The 19,394-nt window shown below is 39.0% G+C and overlaps 1 protein-coding gene across 1 annotated transcript; it reads right to left on the bottom strand.

Annotated features, from left to right (window-relative positions):
• Window positions 1–2,858: 2,858 nt before the first annotated feature.
• Window positions 2,859–18,724, bottom strand: LOC143539116 (double-stranded RNA-binding protein 2-like). The gene is made up of 3 exons (XM_077032525.1): window positions 18,478–18,724; window positions 3,714–3,933; window positions 2,859–3,609 (listed from the first exon to the last, which is right to left on the bottom strand). Exons 1-3 carry the CDS (start codon window positions 18,709–18,711, stop codon window positions 3,008–3,010), a joined length of 1,056 nt encoding a protein of 351 aa, XP_076888640.1. The 5' UTR covers window positions 18,712–18,724; the 3' UTR covers window positions 2,859–3,007.
• Between the last annotated feature and the right edge of the window lie 670 nt (window positions 18,725–19,394).

Below are 19,394 nucleotides of genomic sequence, written 5' to 3'. Positions count from 1 at the left end.
ATGCATTGTTTTAGTTTATTTATTTATTTTTAATAGCGTTTGGATCCCTCACCAATACTGAGTGAGCCTTCCTGAGACGGGATGTCAACCGTCCATACGGATTTTGACGCTCCAGGCCTGACCCACTCAAGAACACCATCAAGGAGGAAACTCACACCACTGTAAGAAAACCACCTTGAGTCAGGTTTCGAATATGAGACCTTTAGGAACCCAAGCCTTAACCATCACCCCCATGCCATTGAGCCAGAAGGCCTGACCCATTCAGTTTATTGATATCGATCCTTTGCCCCAGATGCTGTTACACTCTGAAAACACGGGTTGTGCACCGTAACATATCGACGTCGAATAACTGTTGTATTAAGTAGGATTAGATTTGTCATTCAAAAGGATTGCGATGCAGCTTGTTGTTCGCTTACCTGTCTATCTATTGTAATTGGATATTTTTATGATATTATACATTATGAGTTATTGACTACCAAAAAAAATAAAATTTATGGCTATTTAATATCAGTATCAAAAATTTATGGCTATTTTTGATTGTAATTAAAAAAAAAAAGAATATTATTGACTTTCAAATGCAAGTGGTCTATATTAATCATCATTTATATATTTCCCTAAAAATTAGTTGTCAATATTGATTAGATGCTATTATTCCGTTATAACAAAAATTTTTACAACAGTAAATCGTTTTAAATGATAATTTATGTATTGTTTCAATTTATTTTGTCACATTCTCATCTAAATGCTTCAACTATAAATTTATAATCTCAAGGCATCCAAAAGAGTCATTTCATTATATTATCATCTTGTTTTAAAATAGCAAGAACTCGGAAGCATGTCATCTATAAAGCTTTACGTTGCAGTTTTTCTAATACTCATATTTGCCAGTAAGCAACACATTCCTTAAACTTTATAAAGTGTTGATGTTTTACTTATAACCTTATGAGCAACACAGTTCTAATTACTCACTTTTTTTTAATTGGTCAATGTATGCTTAACTAATTCAGGGAGCAAGGTGATGTTCGATGAAGCGTGTCGCGAATTTTGGGACCTTCATCCATGTGATCAAGAGGTATGCAATAATCAATGTTTCCAGAGAAGAGGGGTGTTAAGTGGCTATTGCATGCATGGTACTTGTGTATGTGCGTGGTTGTGTTGAGACACAATGGATTCTAATAAAAGATATTCTTCTTATTGTCTTTAACTAGATTTTCACCCGGGGCAATTGATGAAACCTCAACATTGAAACCATTAACATATTCAGTTAGTATTGAATTATATTCGTCAAATTCAGTTAGTATTGTTTACGCTCTTTACGATACAAACACCATTAACATATAAAAAAATAAATTCGTCAAAACGACGTTTGTTTGGTCGGTAAACTTGCGTGGTGGTAAAACCCAATCGTTATCGGTGCCGGGCATTAAGGTGGTGACTTGACACAAATTCGGCCGGTTTCGGCTAGGCTACGTTTGTCACGGTACCGGAGTAAAAAAGAGAAAAATATATAAAAATTGAGTGGACCAATGGAGTGGTGTCAGTTCGGTAAACTCGAGCGTTGGTAAAACCGAGCGTTGTTGGTCCCAGGTGTTGACACGTTGACTCTATGCGAATTATGTCGGTTTCCATCACGTTCGTTATGATATCGGAATTAAAACAAACAAAAGCAAAAAACAAAATTGTCATTTGGTCAGCTTTCATTATGTTCGTTACGATAGCAAAACGAAAAAAAAACAATGTAATAGACAAGTATGGTGCTGCCAAGTGGCCCAATGGCGGCGGCACCAAACTTGTGTTTTATATATTATTAGATAATAATGTAAGAGTTAGAAATATAAAATCATGATATTCTAGTAGCCAATTAAATAAAGAACAGATAATTTTTACAAAGTGAATATGATATTGTTAGGCGTTTACACGAAAAACTAATTAAACTACACCGTTTTTTTTTAATTAAAATCATCTAATTCAATCGAAAGCGCTTTTATCTTTGACAATTTATCAATGGGAATAGAAGCTCAGTGGACCTAAAGTTTGTATTGATGGTTAAGTTTGCTAGCGTGGTGTTTCGCAATGACTGGGATATATATGTCAGTTGGAAGTTGCCACCGACGGGCGTGTTGTCACTTGTCACTACTAATGAGTAATGAGTTGTTACGAAAGATTTTCTTTCGTTTATCATGTTATAACCGTTTGCGCCTAATCAACACGATTGTATTTCTTTCGTGTTTTCTTATGAATATAAAAAATTTAAAAATAAAAAAGGATCATTCACATACGAGTACTAAGTTCATCTAAATATGGAAATCATCATTTTGGATATGGGCCAACCCAAGTTGGATCTGAGGCCCAACTTGAGTAAACTAGAGGTGCACAAAATACCCGGTTACTTACACGACCCGAAACCGTTCCTATACGTACCTGACCTGTGGGTACGACCTGGTATTGGATTTCTCCCCACACATGTACCTAGACTCGGGTCTGCCCGAACTGGTTCCATCTTTACCCGGTCAAAACCTGACCGACCCTACCCGTAACTCCAAAAAAACAAGGAAAACCCGGTCAATTACCCGACTATAGCCGGAACTGGTTTCTACCTGGTTCCGGTTTCTACCCGTACCAGACCCGTGGGCACGACCTGGTATTGGGTTTCTCCCCACGGAACCGGAACCGACCCAAACCCACCGAAAACCGGTGCCATCTTTATCCGGTCAAATCCTGACCGGCCCTACCCGAAACTCAAAAAAAAACATGAAAACCCGGTCAATTACCTGACTATACCTGGAACCGGTTTCCTACCGGGTTTGACTTTTGTTGACCATACCCGGAACCAGTTTCTACCTGGTTCCGGTTCACACAACAATAATCATAGCTAGCAACACTCACAATATCAAAATTTGATACACCTGAAGCTATCTTAACTGCCAAAACCAACTGTTTTTACATTAGTTTCAAACTGAATACAAAACATATCCCATTTAACAACATTCATAATACCTTAATCTCATCACAATTCAAGATTCTCTAGGCGTTTAATCGCTTCGGATTCGCTCACACTCGGCACGTCCTCTTTCTTAACCGGTGGAGCCGAAAAGCTTACATTCGACGTGTCCACTTTCTTAACCGGTGGAGCTGAAAAAACCGGCACGGCTTGCCTTACGCATATCGGCGGTGCGATCTTCACCGGCCTAGGCGCTGGCGCCATTGGCGGTGCTGAGAAAACTGGCACCGCGGTGCGCATTGTGACCGGAGCCGCAAGCCCGTGGTGTGGGGCCCGGTAATGGCGGACCGGGACGTAAGGCGAGTAATGCGGGCTGATGGGTCGGTTTTGACGGGCCAGTGACGGTGTTGTTGCTGGTGGTGGGGATGATTGGTCATGTGGTCCAGGAGAAACGGGCTGGGCCTGGTAAATTAAAGGAAGTATTTTAGACGCGGTCAATGGCAGTCGTTGCGGGCTCGCTGGGCGCGGTGCAGGCGTTGTGAACCTTCTCTGAAACGGGGAGGTTTTTTGTTTTAATTTGTAATTCAAAAGGGCCCGCGCGATTCTAATCTGTTCTTGTTCATCGTTGTTTTCGGGTTCACTTGATGAACTTGCATCTTGTTTTGCCACTATACAACAAACCCAAATCACATAAATTAAATTACACAAAAAAAGTTATTTTTGACTTTAAAAGTCAAAACTAAAACTGGGTTTGACTTTGACGTTGACTTACATTGTTTGAGAGAAGACCAAGCTGACATGGCAGCATTCTTTCCCGCTTGTTTTTTATTTTTCGCGGGTTCACCAGTAAACGTGATTCCTGCCAACTCAACGATACCCGTGAAAACGGGCAGGTGACCGAGTCCCGAGCGGTAAGTTGTGTAACGGGGCAATGGCGCGCCGACTCTTTGTGAAATTTCTTGTAAAAGATTCCTGTAAACACCAGTTTCATCCTACAAATTGTTACATTATCAACAAACACAATTTTATCAATAAATTCAATAATAGGTATATTGGTTTTTATTAATCCCAACTATTGCCTTTTGGTACTAATGATCTGGCTACTGACGGTCCCAACTTTTAATGTACTTGTTTCTAATGGTCTGCGACTAACAGAATCCTAACGCAGTTAGTTTCAGGTCGTCAGAAAAACGTTTTTGGCCGGAAAAGTCAAATTTGTTGCCGGAAAACACCACCTGAACACCGCAGCCACCACCAATTGACTCACATCCAACCAACTACCACCACTTGAGCACCATCAACCGATTCCGACGATGGTTCTAGGGTTTCCGGCAACCTCAATAATTGGGGCTTTTACTAGAAAAAGGTTCCTAAAGGTCCGATACAAAGGTACCAAGATGTTTGGGGCGAAAATGTTGAGTTTTTAGGAAAAAGTTTGAGTTTTCCGACCAAAAACGTTTTTTCGACGACCTGAAACTAACGACGTTAGGATTCTGTTGGTCGCGGACCGTTAGGAACAAATACGCTAAAAGTTGGACCGTCAGCAGCCAATTCGTTAGTTGGGACCGGTAGTGACCAAAAGACGATAGTTGGGATTAATAAAAACCAATATACCATATAATAATAATAAAAACTTGTTACATCAAATGCACAATAAATTCAATGACCCAAATACATTACAGGCACATGCAGGCTGCAACAAGGCATTTATAACCATAGTAATATTAGACAGACAATCATAATTCAAAAACCTGTGCATTCAATAACTTTCCCATGTGCCCATTTTTAATTTCTATATTATTATTATTTATAAATTTGTTTGAATTTTATTATATGAATGAAATGCAAGTATTTAAGTAAACAAAGACCATTTCAAACTTACAAAAATGGTCAAATAATTTATAAAGTGTTCCCACCTTGACTTAACATATTTTAAATTTTTAATAAAATATTTCTATATTATTGTGCTATGATTAAAAATTAGATCAACATGTGTAGATAACTAGATATCAGAGTTGAAATCTGACTTGCATTTGTCAATCAATCATACCCAGTAAAATCCCACCGACAGCAGAGCTATAGGTAGGGTCTGGGGAGGGTGGGATGTAGGCACACCGTACCTCTATCCATAGGAATAAAGAGGTGGCTTCCAGAGAGACCCTCGGCTCTAAGAACATGTGTATGAAGCAAAAAAAGGAAATCAAAGTTTAACAGTTATATAAAAAACTACTACTAATTATAATAATATTAATAATAAGGTCACAGTTTAACCGCAATATAAAAGCTAATAATAATAATAATAATAATAAAATATGTAAGGGAAATACCATTATGGTATGTGACCTAAATAAGTTAAGTCTAAGCCCTAAGGTATTCAATTCTCTCTAAAAATCCTTAACTTTAATTCTACTTCTCCACGAATTCCTATCCTCAACCATGTCCTCGGAGAGGTTTAGGTCTATCAAATCATGCCTAATCCTCTCATCCCAAGTCAATTTCGGTCGTCCTCTACCCCTCCTCCCCTCTATAGTAATGTTTTCTACGGATCAAACAGGATTCGTCGTCTGTCTTCTCTTTACATGTCCAAACCATCTCAATCTCCACTCTCTTATCTTGTCTGCTATGTTCGCCACCCCTAATCTCTCGCGAAGCACAACGTTTCTTATTCTGTCTAGCCTTGTGTGCCCACACATCCAACGTAGCATTCTCATTTCTGCTACCTCCATCTTCCGCACTTGTGCCTTCTTGATGGCCCAACAATCTGTTCCATATAGCATTGCAGGTCTAACTGCCACCCTATAGAATTTTCCCTTCAGATTAGTCGGGAAACTCTTGTCGCACAATATACCTGTGGCTGCTTTCCATCTACACCATCCTACCTGAACTCGGTGGGTCACATCAGTGTCTAATTCCCCATCGCTCTGTACAAATGATCCTAAATACTTGAACTTCGTTACCTGCGGGACCACCTGCCCTTCAATTGTGATGTGTGCGTCTTCACTGTCGTTTATCTCACCAAAATCACAGTGTAGGTACTCCGTCTTAGATCGGCTAATCTTTAAACCTTTTGTCTCTAAGGTTGTTCGCCACTCCTCAAGCCTCATGTTTAGATCTTGTTTTTTCTCAGCAAGTAACACAATATCGTCTGCGAACATCATGCACCACGGGAGAGTCCCCTGAATCGACTTTGACAACTCATCCAAGACTACTGCAAAAAGAAACGGGCTCAACGCTGACCCCTGGTGAAGACCTACCTCTACAGGAAAGAAATCAGTATCCCCCACTGGCGCACGGACACTTGTTTCACTCCTGGTATACATATCCATAATTATCTCTATGTATTTCCTGGGCACTCTTCTACCCTCCAAGCACTCCCAGAGCACCTGTCGTGGCACACTGTCGTAGGCCTTTTTTAGGTCAATAAACACCATATGTAGATCACGCTTCTTCTCCCTATACTTTTCCATTAATCTTCTTATAAGGTGTATTGCCTCTGTGGTGGAACGCCCCGGCATGAAACCAAATTGGTTGACCGTAACCTGAGTTTCTCGTCTAAGTCTAACCTCAATCACTCTTTCCCATAGCTTCATAGTATGACTTAGTAGTTTGATTCCTCGGTAGTTACCACAACATTGGGCGTCTCCTTTGTTCTTATAGATAGGAACTACTGTTGGAATACCGTATGCCCGAGACACATAATTAGGTTAATGTGGCTAGCCGTGTTTGATCCAAGTCGGGTCATACCCAATAACGAGTTAGACACACACCAATTATATATTTGTTAAGATAAGATCTATAAAACAAATACAGAACACGATACATTCAGAAAATCGGGTTTCTGAATATTTACTTGAAAGTGTTAAATAAATTAATTGGTTAATTTATTTATTCAAATAATTATTATTGGAATAATTATTTAACTATGTATTCTTTTATAAAATGGTTTATAAAAGATGGGGTGTTTATATATTTTATAAAATAAAATAAAAAAAAAAAAAAAAAAAAAGATATAATTGGGGCCGGTTTTGGGTGGGCCCCACACCCCATAGTCTTGATCACATCATGTCATATATTTGGTAATGGATACATGATCATATATACCTAACATTATGGGTGTATGTTTATGTATGATGAAAATAAATGATGATCAAAAAGATAACATATAAAAAAAACTTTCAAGTAACAAAAACCAAAAAAAAACAACTCTTCCTTTCTTTCTTTCTTTCTTGTTTACGGCCAAAAGAAAAAGGAAGGGCTCGGGTCTCGGGTTTTTCGTGTTCAAGCTTCCTAGCATAGCTCGGTGTGTGTTGGAGGCTCGGGGTATATTCCGTTTGAGGGTTTTCCTTTGAAAGTCTAGCATTCACATCATCATCTTCTTCAACCATCTACTAAACTCTTAAAGGGTTAAGAATGTAAGTGTTTACAAGCTTGATAGTTTAGCTTTTCCGTATCATTTGATCCTTGCTTCGGGTTTCTAGTAAATAGATTATTGGTAATCTTATAACATGAATAAACTAGGTTATTCATGAACATATACATATATAAACACATGGATACATATGTTTAGTTTGTAAATATCACGCTTCCGCCTTAATTGTGACTAGTTAAATGGTTAACTAAGCTTGTTAATTTCATAGAAACCCAACAAATGGCATCAAGAGCCGGGATACGGGAAACTAAGCTTCGGGTTCTCGGTTTTATATTTTTCCCCTTGAAAGATTTTATACAAAAAATTAACATGCATGATTTTTTTTTGTATTTAATCTTGTTATTGTTTTTGGCTTTGTTCAAAAAAAAAAAAAAAAAAAAAAAAAAAAAAAACCGAGTTAATGGGCCGAAGCCCAATTCGGGTGAATTTGGGCCGAAGCCCACTTGAATATGGTTATTGGGCTAACCGGAAATAAAAGGGAAAAGGCTATATGGGCCGAAGCCCATTTTTGGTTAAATGGGCCGAGCCCATGAGTTTTTTAATTGGGCCGAAGCCCATGTGTTGTGCACATGTGGGCCGAAGCCCATAATCTAGTTATTGGGTCAAGCCCAAATGGGTTGGGCTAGGCCCGATAAAGTCAAGGGGTTTTGGAACGGGTTCCTAAAACATAACGGGTTATGTTTGTTAATACTAGACCGAGCCGTAGACCAAGTGGATGTTTGTTTGTGGTTGATGTTGTGATTGTAGTTAATTATTCAAGTTTCGGTTTGTAATAATTAATTAGGGGCAATTTTGTAATTTTGTAATTATTTATTCATATGGGTATGTAATAAATAGGTTATTTGTAATATCTTTATTTTATAGAAAAATGTATTAGGACATTTATTTTGTAAAATAAAGAAGATTGCAAAATTGGAAGTTTGGGCCTAATTGGGCCGGGTATGGTAATAATGGGTCTCACAAGCCCATTAAGGGATTCAAGCCCAAAAGGACCTAAGCCCACCAATTGAGCCCAAATGGAAGCTTATGGAAGCTAAGGCCCAAGTTCAAGCCCAGTGGATCACAACGGGGTTGAAGAAGATGCTCGAAGCATTTGGATGCGGGATCGAGTGGGAGCTACAACATCCATGTGTCATGTGTCCCTTAGGATTGGACCTAAGACACACACTTGTTTCGGCTAACAAGTGTGGTCTAATTTAGTGGCTCGTGTCTAGTATAATTGTGTATGCTTGTTAATTGATTGTTTGATTGTGTGGTTGTTAGATATTAGGATATCAACTTCGTCACATAGAATTAATTAACAAAGCATAAAACGGGTTCTAATAATTATCGGTAATTACGTGACACATAGTTTAATAAAATGGATTTATTAACTAGCCGTCTCACGCCCATAATAAAATGGCTTTATTATAAATTAGAATTTTGAAAAATGGTTTCAAAATATCGTGTTACTAAATGCATGTTAGAACATGATTTAAAGTTTTACAACTAGAATTATTAAAACTAAAAATTCCCTTTTTAAAATTAAGGATAATAAGTTAAAACACCATCCTTTTGTATAACGCTTAACATATTAGTAAGCTCTTAGTGGGAAAAAGGTCACCTAACCACGTAGAGTAAATTAATATGTTGAGGTAATATTGGCATATAAATGGGAAAAAGGTCACCTAACCGTTTGTATGTTAATATTACAAGTTGATACAAGTAGGACGACTTAAATTAGAACCATGTGAAGAGGGTCACCCAAGCATGGGGTCTAATAGGTGTTGATGGGATAAACATGCCGACACGAAATATGATTTCGAACCGGTCCCATAAACTCTAGAAGTTGCAAAAGGGTTTGCAATTGTTATGAATAACTACCTTGATAAACCGACAATGGGAAAAAGGTCACCTAACCGGAGTCGGGTTTATCGTTGGATTCTAGATTTTAATTATTAATTATATTTGGTATATATAAAAAGGGTATTAATAATTAAAAGGTAAAACACTAAAATGAACTTAAAATTCTGCAGATGGCCGCACACGTCGACGACAACATAATCCCTAACGTCCAAAACGTATCTCTCCGATCTATTCTCGCTAAAGACCGTCTTAACCACAATAACTTTTCGGATTGGTTCCGAAATTTAAGGATTGTTCTAAAACAAGAAAAATTATATCATGTTTTGGAAACACCTATCCCCGAAGAACCGGAAGAGGGAAGTGAGGTCGAATATATGAATTGGGTCAAACTCACGGAAGATTCCATTCAAGTGTCATGCCTCATGTTGGCGACTATGGTTCCCGAAATCCAAAAGGATTTCGAAAACCATAATGCGTACGACATGATTACTCAACTTAAGGAAATGTTCCTTAAGCAATCAAGAGTTGAAAGGTTCGAAACGGTTCGAGCCTTGCATGCATGTAGAATGGATGATAATCAACCAGTTTCAACTTATGTACTTAAGATGAAAAGTTACATTGATCGCCTCGCCAAGCTCAATTGTCCCATCTCAAAAGAGTTAGCAACGGATTTGATCCTTAACTCTTTGTCGAAAAGGTTCGACACTTTCGTATTAAATTATAACATGAACGGGTGGGACAAAACCATTGGAGAACTTCACTCAATGCTTAAAACAGCCGAGGCGAGCATGGGCAAAAGGGTTTTACCCATGTTTGCGATCAATGAAGGTAGATCCAAGAATCGATCTCAACCCAATCTTAAGGCTAAGGTAGCCAAAAGAAAGGGTCCTCCTGTGCATCTTAAGGGTAAGGGCAAATCACCGGTTATGGCAAAGAAACAAAAGGTTATGGAACCGAGGGGTCATAAGGATGATCCTTGTTTTGGTTGTGGGGAGACCGGACACTGGAAACGCAATTGCCCGGTCTACCTAAAAGAGCTAAAAGACAAGAGGAATGCGGCGCATACCTCGGGTAATGTCTTTATGATTAATGTTGAGCTAAATCTTATTTCTTCTAACACATGGGTATTGGATACCGGATGTGGAACTCATATTTGCAATTGGTTGCAGGGGTTCAAAAAGAATGAAGACTTAAAGAAGGGCGAAGTGAATCTTTTCATGGGCAACGGTGCAAGGGTGCACGTGGTCGCTAGAGGAGACTTCACTTTATCGCTTCCAAGTGGTTTGGAAGTTGTTTTGAGAAATGTTTTGTATGCTCCTAGTTTGACTAGGAACATTATTTCTGTGCACCTTCTTAGACAATGTAATTTTGACTTTAAATTTGTAAGATCAGAAATGCATGTATCATCTAATGGTATCTTTTATTTTAAAGCTGTACCAAACAACGGTATTTATGAATTGGTTCATGATAATACCTTAAATAGCTCATTATATCAAACTTCTACTAAAAGACTCAAAAAGGATTTGAGTGATTCCTACATTTGGCATTGTCGCCTTGGACACATAAACAAGAATCGTATAAATACTCTCCAAAAGAAAGGTCTTTTGAAAACAAACGAGTTAGGTTCGTTTGATGAGTGTGAATCTTGTATTCAAGGCAAGATGACCAAAGAGCCTTTCAAAGGTACAAATGAAAGGGCTAAGGATTTGTTAGGTATCATACATACGGATGTATGCGGACCTTTCAAGCCAACTAGTAGGAATAGTGAAAGGTACTTCATTACCTTTACCGACGATTTTAGTCGATATGGGTATGTTTATCTAATGAAACACAAACATGAAGCCTTTGAAATGTTCAAAGAATTTCAATATGAAGTACAAAATCAGCTCGACCGAACAATCAAGGTACTCCGCTCCGATAGAGGAGGCGAATACCTAAGTGATGCCTTTCAAAGTCATCTTAGAGATTGTGGAATTATTTCACAGCTCACTCCTCCTGGAACTCCTCAACATAACGGAGTATCCGAGAGGAGGAATCGAACACTGTTGGACATGGTTCGATCAATGATGGCACGAAGCTCACTACCGCCATCATTTTGGGGATATGCGCTACTAACAGCGGCTCGTATTTTGAATATGGCCCCGACCAAAAAGGTGGATCGAATACCCTATGAAGTGTGGCATGGAAAGGTTCCATCCTTTTCATATTTAAGGGTATGGGGATGCATAGTTTATGTTAAACGTGACACCCCAAATAAACTTGAGGCTCGATCCATCAGGTGTATCTTCATAGGATACCCAAAGGATGATATAGGATATATATTCTATGATCCTAGTGAACAAAAAGTGTTTGTTTCACGCAAAGGATACTTCTTAGAAACTAGGTTCCTTATGGAAGGACCTAGTGAAAAGAAAGTGGAACTTGAAGAGGTTCAAGAATCACTTGATGATACACAGTTGGTCGATACTAGCTTTCAACACGAGGATGTTGAAGATGATCAAATGGTTGATCATACACACGTTGCTCGCAGATCTAATAGGATTAGTCGACCTCCCAAGAAATATGGATTTCTTGTGGATGATTGCTACTTGGTCGATTCGGATGAACCGATCTCCTACAAAGATGCTATGTCACAACCTGATTGTGACAAGTGGCTTGAAGCCATGAGCGCCGAGATGCAATCCATGCACGATAATCAAGTTTGGGAATTGGTTGATCGTCCACTTAACTCCAAACTGGTTGGATGTAAGTGGGTCTTCAAAAGGAAGACCGATATGCATGGAAATTTAGATACTTACAAAGCACGACTTGTAGCAAAAGGTTTCACGCAAACTCAAGGGATTGATTATGATGAAACCTTCTCGCCGGTCGCGATGCTTAAGTCGATTAGGATATTATTTGCCATTGCAGCTCATTTTGATTATGAGATATGGCAAATGGATGTCAAGACCGCTTTTCTAAATGGATATCTTGAGGAAGATGTCCATATGGTTCAGCCTGAAGGTTTTGTCGATCCATCTAATCCTGATAAAGTTTGTAAGTTAAAGAAATCAATCTACGGGTTGAAACAAGCATCACGGATGTGGAATCATCGTTTTAATGAAGAAATCAAAGCGTTTGGTTTCGTCCAAAACGGTGATGAGGCGTGTGTGTATAAATGGGCTAGTGGGAGTATAATCATTTTCCTTATTTTGTATGTCGATGATATACTTTTATTTGGAAATGATATACCAAGTATGGAAAACGTTAAAGCGTGGTTAAGTAGTCGTTTCTCAATTAAGGATCTTGGAGAAGCGACATATATCTTGGGAATAAAGGTCTATAGGGATAGACAAAGGAAATTGATCGGACTCAATCAAAGTGCGTACATTGATAAAATCCTGAAAAGGTTCAGGATGGAAAACTCTAAGAAAGGTTTGGTACCTATTCCTAGAGGAACCGTGTTGAGCTCATCCCAAAGTCCTAGCTCTAAGGAAGAGCAGGATAGGATGAAGCATGTTCCTTATGCTTCGGCAATAGGATCTATTATGTATGCAATGATGTGCACCAGACCGGACGTCTCGTATGCTTTAAGCATAACGAGTAGATACCAGCACAACCCAGGTGACAGTCATTGGATGGCTGTCAAGAATATATTAAAATACCTTAGAAGGACTAAGGATATGTTTTTAATATATGGGTCTGGTGAGGAGGAACTCGTCGTAAAGGGTTACGTGGATGCGAGTTTCCAAACTGACCGAGATGATTCTCGGTCACAGTCGGGATATGTCTTCATTTTGAATGGAGGCGCTGTCTCTTGGAAGAGTTCGAAGCAGGATGTTGTCGCGTTATCCACTACAGAATCTGAGTACATCGCCGCTTTAATGGCAGCCCAAGAGGCTGCATGGATGAAAAAGTTCATCATGGATCTAGGGATTATCTCTACCATTCAGGAGCCCCTAGAGATATTCTGTGACAATGAGGGTGCTATTGCACAGATCAAGGAGCCTCGTGCTCATCAGAAAACGAGGCACATTGAGCGCAGATTCAACTACATAAGGGATGAAGTTGAAAAGAGAAAGATATGTATTCATAAAGTTCATACCGATCAAAATATTGCGGACCCACTCACGAAGCTCCTCGATAGGCCAAAGCATGAGGGTCATGTTTGTGCATTAGGACTTCGGTATTCTAGTGAGTGGATTTAATCTGTGTTTAGTGTTTGTATAAGAACGAATATAATGGGTATCTCATGAAAATTAATTATGTTTAATTATTCAATGAGTTATGTTCTATATTTGCATGTTTAATCCATGAATGACTTATGTTGTTCTAAACGTCCGTAGTCGATCATGCTTGTGGGAACAGGCATGAAGGTAAGACTATTATGAACTGGGATTGGTTGATATTCATGTGATGAATATAGGGCATAGGTTTGCCACCAAGGTTTATAAATATTTGTGGGATACAAATATTGGACATGATCCGCTCTCAAGGATCACTGCATAGAGTTAGTGCAACTGATCATAAGTAATCCTTGAGTAAAGGCGAGTATTATTGTGTCCTTTGACCTGAGATGCATATTGGATCTGGTTTTTCATCAAGTCTGATAACTTGACTCTCTTCTTTGTTTTTCGGTAACACGATGACGTAAAAGAAAGAGCTCAGATATCATACGAGATGTCAACAAGGATGTATGCAGTCAAGATGGGATTTGTTCCTCTTATGTGTTGAGAGTTTAGATGTCTAAGGCCTGTTAAGTTAAATCATTGAGAGAATGATCACTCTGTGTCTCTTCGATTTAACAGGACATCTAGTAACAAAGGGATATAATGATAAGACTTACCTATATCATATCAAGTATGGACTTGAAGGGGATGATGTTATTGAATGGCACTTAGTCAAACACACTAGGGATGGTGAACTGTTGTTAGGCGGTATTCACCATTAGCATTAACTTCTTATGAGTCACGTGCAAGTGGGAGATTGTTGGAATACCGTATGCCCGAGACACATAATTAGGTTAATGTGGCTAGCCGTGTTTGATCCAAGTCGGGTCATACCCAATAACGAGTTAGACACACACCAATTATATATTTGTTAAGATAAGATCTATAAAACAAATACAGAACACGATACATTCAGAAAATCGGGTTTCTGAATATTTACTTGAAAGTGTTAAATAAATTAATTGGTTAATTTATTTATTCAAATAATTATTATTGGAATAATTATTTAACTATGTATTCTTTTATAAAATGGTTTATAAAAGATGGGGTGTTTATATATTTTATAAAATATAAAATAAAAAAAAAAAAAAAAAAGATATAATTGGGGCCGGTTTTGGGTGGGCCCCACACCCCATAGTCTTGATCACATCATGTCATATATTTGGTAATGGATACATGATCATATATACCTAACATTATGGGTGTATGTTTATGTATGATGAAAATAAATGATGATCAAAAAGATAACATATAAAAAAAACTTTCAAGTAACAAAAACCAAAAAAAAACAACTCTTCCTTTCTTTCTTTCTTTCTTGTTTACGGCCAAAAGAAAAAGGAAGGGCTCGGGTCTCGGGTTTTTCGTGTTCAAGCTTCCTAGCATAGCTCGGTGTGTGTTGGAGGCTCGGGGTATATTCCGTTTGAGGGTTTTCCTTTGAAAGTCTAGCATTCACATCATCATCTTCTTCAACCATCTACTAAACTCTTAAAGGGTTAAGAATGTAAGTGTTTACAAGCTTGATAGTTTAGCTTTTCCGTATCATTTGATCCTTGCTTCGGGTTTCTAGTAAATAGATTATTGGTAATCTTATAACATGAATAAACTAGGTTATTCATGAACATATACATATATAAACACATGGATACATATGTTTAGTTTGTAAATATCACGCTTCCGCCTTAATTGTGACTAGTTAAATGGTTAACTAAGCTTGTTAATTTCATAGAAACCCAACAACTACAACGCTGCTCCTCCACTGGTCTGGCATCTTACCTGATTTGAGAATACTATTGAACAGAGTAGTTAACCACATGACTCCTTCCTCCCCCAGACACTTCCACACCTCGATGGGTATGTTGTCTGGGCCAACCGCCTTAGACCTTCCCATCCTCCTAAGTGCGTCCTTCACCTCTTCTCGTGTGATCCGTCGGCAGTAGCAGTTATTCGATTGTTGTCGTTGAAAGTTTGTGTTGTCATGTTCTTCTTGGTAAGCTCTCCCATTGTTAAAAAGACTGTGGAAGTAGGTTTGCCATCTTAGCTTGATGTCCTGCTCCTTGACCAGTACATGCCCATCTGTATCCTTTATGAACTTCACCGGTCCTAGATCTTGCCTTCTACGCTCCCTGGCTTTGGCAATCTTAAACATAGCATGTTCCCCCTCTTTTGTTTCTAGACTTTCATACATCCGTTTAAAGGCCGCATTCTTTGCTTCCGCCACTGCCTTCTTTGCCTCTATCTTGGCCGTTTTGTAGTTGTCCCTCAATTCCACTCGCTCCTCCTCATTCGTGCACCTCATTAGCTCCCTAAAACATCCTTGTTTGTCCCTTATCTTGTCTTGCACTGCGTCATTCCACCACCAAGACTCCTTATGCCCACTTGACTTTCCTGTTTTGACCCCGAGAGTCTCCTTTGCTACTTGGATGATCTTTGTCTCCATAGCTTCCCATATATGAGTTGAGTCCCCATTTAGTCGAGCCCGCGTATGCAGTATGAGTTTATCCTTAAACGGTAGGAGATTTTCGTCCTTCAAATTTCCCCATCGAATTCTCGGTGTACCTTTCTTCTCTCGAACAGTCAGCTTATTTCTGAAGGCTATATTAGTCACTAGTAGTCGATGTTGAGTCACAACTGCCTCCCCAGGTATGACTTTGCAGTCCTTCCACCAACGTCGGTCTCCTTGCCTCATCAAAAGATAGTCAATTTGCGTGTCGCGTCCGCCGCTGCTAAAAGTGATTAAATGAGAATCTCGTTTCCTAAAAAAAGAATTTATAATACCTAGGTCATGTGCCACCGCAAACTCTAGAAGATCTGTTCCGGTCTCATTCCTATCACCAAAACCGAAACCCCCATGTACGGCTTGAAAACCATCGTTAGCCTTACCAATGTGTCCATTAAAATCACCTCCTATGCAAATCCTCTCCCCCCTAGGTATGCCCCCTACCACTGCGTCTAGGCAATCCCAAAATTCTCTCTTTTCCTAATCCCCTAGGCCTACATGAGGCGCGTAGGCGGAGACTACTGCCACTACTTCCTCTCCTAGTACTAATTTCAACACCATAATCCTGTCATTATGTCTTATCACCTCCACCACACTAGTGTGTATTTCCTTAGCCACTAGAAACCCCACTCCATTCCTAGCTCCATCAGACCCCGAGTACCACAACTTATACCCATTACACTCAGCCCCTCTGTCCTTTCCACTTAGTCTCCTGGAGGCATGCTATCTGAACCCTACGTCTTTTAAGCACATCTACCAATTCTAACAACTTACCATTTAATGTTCCTACATTCCAAGAAGCCAAACGCAATATACGCTCCCTATCTTTACTCTTTCCTACACCCCTCGATTCAGGACATGGTCTCAGGTAATAGTCATGGTTCCTACGCTCTATGGTTGCAACTAATCACACAAACACAAGCAATAGAACACCAAATCAATAATAATAATAATAATAATAATAATAGTAGTAACAAAAACTAATAATAATAATAATAGACACACGGCACACAGTAACAGATAAATTGGACTGACTACTCTAGCAGCATCAAGGCCTATTGCCAACAAAAATAAAAGATATGAAACGATCTCACCGGGATTTTAGCAAGTCACCAATATTGAAACCGGGACGAGACACCGTGAGCTAACGAGAATAAGCTAGAAACGTGACACAATCTACAACCCTTGAGTTCCGGCAGCGGCGGCGTTGAGCGGCGGCGACGGCGGAGCTCCGGCGACGTGTTACGGTGGCGGCAGAGGGTGAATCAGCTAAGATCCTTCAATGATAACACCTCGCAGCAACCCAGCAACCTCCACAGAGCCTTAATCGTTTTTCCGGCGGCGGCAATAGACGACGGCGGCGGCGGCAGTTAACAACAGTAGCCGGAAACAACAGTACAGCGAGAATAATGAGCTGCGATGGTGTTATGGACGTGTTGGAGAGCTCCGGTAAGGGTTAATAGGGCTGTTGTTACCTTCCTGAATTGCGGAGAGCAGAGGAAAAATCAGGAGCTTAGAAACGTTTGCCCTATCGTATTGGATCGTTGTCGAGTGTGAAATGGATGAATTTTTGGATCGAATGATGATAAATAATTAAATAGTGAATAATAATAACCGTGAAATGAATCGAATGATGATAATCGTTGTCGAAATGAATCGAATGATGATAAATAATTAACTAGTGAATAATAATAACCGTGAAATGGATCTGGAAGTGGATGAGAGGTAACGAGCCCTAAGCACAGACGGTGATCGGAGAATCGATGGATGACAGAATTCAATTCATTTCTGTTAAATGGAAAACGAATTCCATCTGACTTGCATTTGTCTCACTTGTAAACTTATATTGTACGACATATAATAAATAAGTAAACTACCAAACCTAACAAAGATGTTGACCAGTATATGTCACACATTTTATTTTCACACTAGTATTGAAATAAATTTCATTGAAATTTAGAGCATGTATGCTATCAGCATGGAAGAACTCGCTAGGCGCTAGTTGACTGATGAGCTACCAACTGGTGCCTAACGAGTTCTACCAACTTTTCAAGTAAATATATACGTACCAAATTTACATATAATATGTAAAATTTGACCAAATAGAATAATTAGTGAGATACCTACTCATGATTTTCAAAACATGAGTAGGAAAACATCAAGCAAAACCCAGTTCAATTAAAGACATAATAAACAAAACCCAGATGTTAATTTATCCCAAACTGATTTAACTGACATACCCACTTTCCATAACTCAAAACAGTCGCCGGAAAACACTACAAACGTCATTTTCCGGCAGAATTCAAAAATTAAACAAAACCCATTACAATTAAAGACATAATAAACAAAACCCATAAGTTAATTTATCCAATTATCCCTAATCCATTTAACTCAAAACAACCGCCGGAAAATACTGCAAACGTCATTTTCCGGCGGAATTCGAAAATTAAACAAAACCCATTACAATGAAAGACATAATAAACAAAACCCAGAAGTTAATTTACCCCTAATTGATTTAATCAATTACAATCAGAAAAAAAAATAAAATAAAACTTACGAGAATACGAGCGGCAAGTGAATGAGAGGATAACGACGAGAGTGCCACCTCAGCGGCGGCGTGTTCCGCCTGGCGGAGCGTGGAGAAATAGTTAGGGCTTTCAAAGGAGTCGCCGTTGAAGTTAACGACGGCTTTGAACCTTGGCGCGTGGTCCGGACCTTCCCGGATACACGTGTACGAGGGGAGGTTGAAGCAGCTTCGTTGAGCCAGCTCTTGCAGCTGATTCTTGTACATGGTGAATCAGTAGTTGACTTAGTCAACGGTGAAATAAGTTACGGCGGTTGTTATCGGAAAATGAGTGGGATGGAAAGGAAGAAGAAGAAGAAGAAGAAGAAGAAGAAGAAGGAGGGGGTGTTTGTGAGAAGTTGGGGTTGGTAATTGTTTTAATGAATGTTATTCTTTTTTTTTTCTCTCCTTTTGCATGGATGTTCGTTTTTTTCGGGTATGAATACTGATACTGTATTAGACATGTATGATTGCATGCCATCTGTTGGTTTCGGTATCATTTAGAGGGTGTTTGTGATTGCTTATTTTAATCAGCTTATAACTTAGATCATGCGTAGTGGAGTGTTTTCTACCTCTAAGGCGCCGGCCACACCGCCCTGGATACAAAGCGTTGGAAGGGGGAAAGAGGTGAAAGGTGATTAGTGGGTTTGTTTATTTGTTTTATATATATATATAAATAATAATAATTGAGGTAGAGGTTTAAAGAGGCTCCATCCATTACACCCTTCTAAATCAAAAAGCCCCCTTATTGTGGCCTGGTAGCTCATCTATTTACATATAATCTTATTAATTTTTTTAAAAAAGAAATAAGGTGTTTGAGATTGATTTTAACGTGAGAGGAAAAAATTAATAAGCTACGCTTTTGTAACTTATTTTTCATTAGGAATCCCAAACAACCCTTAGTTCTCGTT

The sequence above is a fragment of the Bidens hawaiensis genome, unplaced genomic scaffold (assembly GCF_021521415.1).
Source record: "Bidens hawaiensis isolate Kalapana, Puna unplaced genomic scaffold, B.hawaiensis_p1.1 tig00011798_1, whole genome shotgun sequence".
In the NCBI taxonomy this organism is placed as follows: Eukaryota; Viridiplantae; Streptophyta; class Magnoliopsida; order Asterales; family Asteraceae; genus Bidens; species Bidens hawaiensis.
This window is presented reverse-complemented; position numbering and strand designations above follow the sequence as displayed.

Coding starts and splice junctions, on each gene's coding strand:
- LOC143539116 (XM_077032525.1), bottom strand. CDS start 18,711: ATGTACAAGAATCAGCTGCAAGAGCTGGCTCAACGAAGCTGCTTCAAC. Junction 3,934..18,477: donor CACTTGCCGCTCGTATTCTC/GTAAGTTTTATT, acceptor AACAATTTGTAG/GATGAAACTGGTGTTTACAG. Junction 3,610..3,713: donor TTGGTCTTCTCTCAAACAAT/GTAAGTCAACGT, acceptor TTTGTTGTATAG/TGGCAAAACAAGATGCAAGT.